At 41.8% G+C, this 3295-nt stretch overlaps 1 protein-coding gene across 1 annotated transcript in view; it reads left to right on the forward strand.

The window, feature by feature from the left end:
- The first annotated feature begins 3120 nt into the window (after window positions 1–3120).
- Window positions 3121–3295, forward strand: part of LOC119354629 (putative germin-like protein 9-2) — a 630-nt gene continuing 455 nt past the window's right edge. The window contains exon 1 of the mRNA XM_037621388.1: window positions 3121–3295. This exon is cut by the window's right edge and continues 455 nt beyond it. Coding sequence (XP_037477285.1) covers window positions 3121–3295 — 175 coding nt within the window.

Genomic DNA, 3295 nt, shown 5'->3' on the forward strand with positions numbered 1-3295 from the left:
GAGATGGTAGACAAAACCCACTACACAAATGGCTCTGAATTAACTTACAAGGAGACAAATCATCTAGTCAGATTTTGTATTGACATTGAGAATTACAATATCTACAATCAAACTCCTCAACATTATGGTCAATATGTGTTACTAGTGCATGTGTTCAACTACGGTAACTACCATGGAGATACCCTGGTAAGATTTTTTACTATTACGACATCCGTGCATCTTTTGCATCTTTTTAAAACTAGTACATCATTGTTAACTATGAAGTTATTACTATGTTTTTCAACAGATAATCCCAGAGAATTGTGTGCCTCATTTGATGTATCAGAAAGGTAGTCTTAATGTTTTGAACATACAGCCAGGTCATCCTACGAATCTCAACTGTCCATACCAGATTTCTAAAAGAAGTGGAGACATGCAAATCAAAGGATGGAAAAAATGTATGGACAGTCTTAAGGAGGTTCTTGGAAGCAAAAGGAAGCGAAGCGCAAGAATTGGAGACGGGATGATCTCCATTCTCCATAATGGAGAGTCAGGGTCTATTTTGTTTTATGCTATTTTACCTTAAAAAGGGTATTTAGGTCCTACCTAATACTGATGATCATGTGCTAAGAACAATTAAGTAGGGTTGGTTCGATGACTATGAGGATGATGATCGTATGACTTGTTATTAATAACGAGTAGAAGTTGTATGATGATGATTAGTAGGACTTGTTATCATGATGATGCATGATGTGAGCATGAAGAGTTATTATATATCTGTGGGTGAAATGAACATGGATTGGATTGAAGTGTAGGCAACATGCATGTGGTGCATGTCGAAAGTAGTACAATCCAAACTTGATCAAGTTAGGATTAGAATTACTTTCGACATGCACCACATGTTGCCTGACTTCAATCTAAGTCATGTTTAGGCATAGCAGTAGCAGTAGCACGGAGATAAGAGAGGACATATCCCTCTATTAGCTACCTATACGAACCTAAATTAACCCCCAAAACCCCTAAACCACCTCCTTTCAAAAAAAACCAGCGGCTGAAATGCTGACGCGTGGAAGCTTATTGGTCCCGGTTGGTGCTACCAACCGGGACCAAAGGCCCTCCTGTTTGGGCTCGCCGGAGCGGCCACGTGGAGGCCCATCTGTCCCGGTTTGTATAAGAACCGGGACTAAAGGCCTAGGGCATTAGTAACGACCCTTTAGTCCCGGTTCCCCAACCAGGACAGATGGGCCTTATGAACCAGGACAAATGGGCCTTTTTCTACTAGTGTCTTTGGACCTGCATGTGAACCAACATCAAATTCGTAAGACAGATATTTCAGATAGGAGGGCGTCCAAGGTGGAAAATTATGAAACATGAGAGTGCAGAGAACACCACTACCCACATCTCCAGAATTAAAGCCCTATTTCCATACAATCAATCATAATATTTAGATCAATCATCACCACCACAATTTTTTCTACAGGTATAAACAAGAAAAAATCAGATCACTTACGGGTCAATCTCCCCTGCAAGTACAGGTAAAGACGAACCCAAGCCAAACCAAGAACATGCGTGGTGGTGGTGATAAATGTTCTTCTCCGGATTCGACGGAAGGCCTGCAGTGGAATAATCACCAAGGAAATCAATGGTTGGCATGGACCAGATGCACCTCCATCCTTTCATTCTGATTGTACACTATAATTTGGCACAACAATTATAATTTATAATTTTAACCGTGAGCTATCATCCATGGGTTGTATAAATGGTAGATCAATTGAAGACATTAACATTACTCAGCTAGTAGGTCACAAAGTACAAAGAAAATGATTTCAATAGATAAAACATATAACCTTGCTTCAGATATAAACGTTTTCAGCATTCATGCATCAGATACACCTTGCTTCCACCCAATCTCACACTTACATTTTGAGACTGAACACATGTATCATCAGAATACTGAACGCTCATTGCACTGTACTAGAAAAAAAAATACATGTAACGAAACTGTTTAAAGAAACAAAATGATGCACGCCATATATTTATTTTTACCCCTGACATTGCAACCTGCGTAAATCCCAAACAAAAGGTGAATCTGATCCGCTGTTCAATCAATTCAGAACTGGATAATCACTGTCGAACATACCACTAACTGAATGCCTAGCTGCAAACCAAAAGAAGTAAAAGGGCGTGATTACTGAGATACTCTAGCTAATAAGAAGTTAGGCATTAATAGATTAAAATAAGCCATTAAGTCTATGAGATTATGCTACCATCCATCAGCTGGTCCGGAGGGGCGTGTCATATAAGATGCACCAATTACTGCTTATGTCGCAGAAGTTGCACCATTACAGCTGCCATCAAAGACTGCAATCCAGGCTAATAGTTAATGAGAGATGTGGATTGCCCCTTATTAGTTTCAAGGTGTTTGATCTTTTCCCCTCCTCCAATGTGGAGATTTCAAGCTTTAGGGTCTCATTCATCTCCCTTTGACTGGGTGGACTCACCGAAAACCCACTCTGCTCGCCGGAGCAGATCAAACTCGAAGGGGAAAATAACAGACAGTTAACTGAAGAAAGAACAGAGCACTCACAGACAGTTATCTATTTTTCGGAGTGGTTTGGCTTCACCAGGCCCTCCGCTCTTTCTCAACCTGTTGACAATGCAACAGTTCCACAGGACATGCATTGCTGCATAGTGCACACCCATTGACCCATACCACTCAACATCGGCTACAACTTTGCTGATGGCTGACGTTTGAGGAATGAAATGGATAGCCTAGACAGGAGTCTTTTTTTATGATCATATCAGGAAATCATGTTTTGTCATCTTTACCAAGAAACCTGTCGAATTCGGGATAGGCAATTTATTTGATGCACATATGCATCCAAAAGCAGGCTTAATATTTGCCAGCAATAGTTAGTCTCTATGCAACAAGGTATGCCAGCAGGCACAAAGACAAACAAAAAAACACTCTTGGTTTCTCCGGCAATCCCTCCCCAACAAGGTAAGCTGTTTAATTATAAATTGCGAGTCCTCACCGGTCACCACCTCCATGACAAGAGCAAAGCTCCATAGCATTCTGTATATATATCCTCCCTAAGCTAGCACCCAAACATCATCAAGAAGCTTCACGACACCGATTCAATGGCATCCAACTCCTACCCCTTGTTGTTGGTGCTGCTGGCACTCTCGGCCCCGCTAGCCGTCTTTGCCGGCGACCCAGACATCCTGGCCGACTTCGTCGTCCCAGCAAGCATCAACCCGACGAACATCACCGGTGACTTCTTCACTTACACCGGCTTCCGCGACATAAGCACGC

Source organism: Triticum dicoccoides, chromosome 1A, assembly GCF_002162155.2.
Source record: "Triticum dicoccoides isolate Atlit2015 ecotype Zavitan chromosome 1A, WEW_v2.0, whole genome shotgun sequence".
Taxonomy (NCBI): Eukaryota; Viridiplantae; Streptophyta; class Magnoliopsida; order Poales; family Poaceae; genus Triticum; species Triticum dicoccoides.